The following is a 1,444-nucleotide window of genomic DNA, read 5'->3' on the forward strand; positions in this document are numbered from 1 at the left end:
CGGTCCACAGAGCCGGCCGGCGCGTTCGCTGCCGCCGGAGCATCGAACCCTCAAGGGCGGCGCGGCGCTCGACCTTCCGGCCTATTCCTTGACCATCGTGCGGGGAGCCGGCCCGGCGGCGCCGGGCGGATAGGGGCGCGGCTCCAACGAAAAACGCCTCCCGCGAGGCGGGAGGCGTCTTCGAACTCGTCGTCGGAGCGTTGGTCCGCCGTCAGGCGGCCTTCTGCAGCGACTTGGTCAGGATGCCGATGGCGGCGTCGCGGTCGATGCGCTCGATGGCGGCGACTTCGCGGGCCATGCGGTCCAGGGCCGATTCATAGAGCTGGCGCTCGGAATAGGACTGCTCCGGCTGGTTGTCGGCGCGGTGCAGGTCGCGGACCACCTCGGCGATCGAGATCAGGTCGCCCGAATTGATCTTGGCTTCGTATTCCTGGGCGCGGCGCGACCACATGGTGCGCTTCACCCGGGCGCGGCCCTTCAGGGTGGTCAGGGCCTGGGTGACGACGTCGTTGGCCGCCAGCGGGCGCAGGCCCGCGGTCTTGGCCTTCTTGGTCGGGACCCGCAGGGTCATTTTCTCGTGGTCGAAGGTGATGACATAGACTTCGAGCGTGATGCCGGCCACTTCCTGGGTCTCGATCCCCACCACGTTGCCTACGCCGTGGGCAGGGTAAACGACGTGATCCCCGACGGAAAACTCGTGACCGGTCTTGCTCATCGATAGTCCTCTTTTCAGTCTTCCGCTTCCGGCCGGGAAGCGGTACGCCGCACCATCACGCTGCACGCTTTCGACTCGGCCTGAGACAAAAATGTCCTCACTCCCGCGAAGGCGGGGCGGCGAAATCGAATTGGGAAATGTTCTCTAAGACACCCTTCGCCTTCGATCAGGCGCGCGCCGGTTAGGGACGGCTGTTTTCGACACGACGTTGGGCGGGCGCGCAGGCGCTATCGCCACGTCGTCTGTGACGGTATCACAAAAATGAGTCAGATGAAAGGGTTGCGCCCGCCGCCGCCGGGGGGACGGACGCGCCGGGTCAAGAGCCCTTGCCCGGCTTTTCGCTGAAATGCTTCTCGAACTTGTCGGCGACGCGCTCCCAATCGTCGCGGTCGGCCGGCGGTTCGCCCTTGACGGTGATGTTCGGCCAGACGCGCGAGTATTCGGAATTGACCCGCAGCCACTTGCCGTCGGGATCGTCCTCGGTGTCCGGCTTGATGGCGTCGACCGGGCATTCCGGCTCGCACACGCCGCAGTCGATGCACTCGTCGGGATTGATCGCCAGGAAGTTCTCGCCTTCGTAGAAGCAGTCCACCGGACAGACTTCGACGCAGTCCATGTACTTACATTTGATGCAGGGGTCGGTGACGATATAGGTCATCAGAACTCGCGGCGTCCGTATCAGCCTGCGCTTGGGGCGCGGGCGGGCGACTTTTTGAGTCCGCGGCCGCC

The 1,444-nt window shown here is 65.2% G+C and overlaps 1 protein-coding gene across 1 annotated transcript; it reads right to left on the bottom strand.

Moving 5' to 3' along the window:
• Positions 1 to 211: 211 nt before the first annotated feature.
• LOC120859775 (RNA polymerase-binding transcription factor CarD-like) lies at positions 212 to 715 on the bottom strand. The gene has a single exon (XM_040235756.1). The coding sequence runs from the start codon at positions 713 to 715 to the stop codon at positions 212 to 214; it is 504 nt and encodes a 167-aa protein (XP_040091690.1).
• Between the last annotated feature and the right edge of the window lie 729 nt (positions 716 to 1,444).

This window comes from Oryx dammah, unplaced genomic scaffold (assembly GCF_014754425.2).
Source record: "Oryx dammah isolate SB20612 unplaced genomic scaffold, SCBI_Odam_1.1 HiC_scaffold_2955, whole genome shotgun sequence".
In the NCBI taxonomy this organism is placed as follows: Eukaryota; Metazoa; Chordata; class Mammalia; order Artiodactyla; family Bovidae; genus Oryx; species Oryx dammah.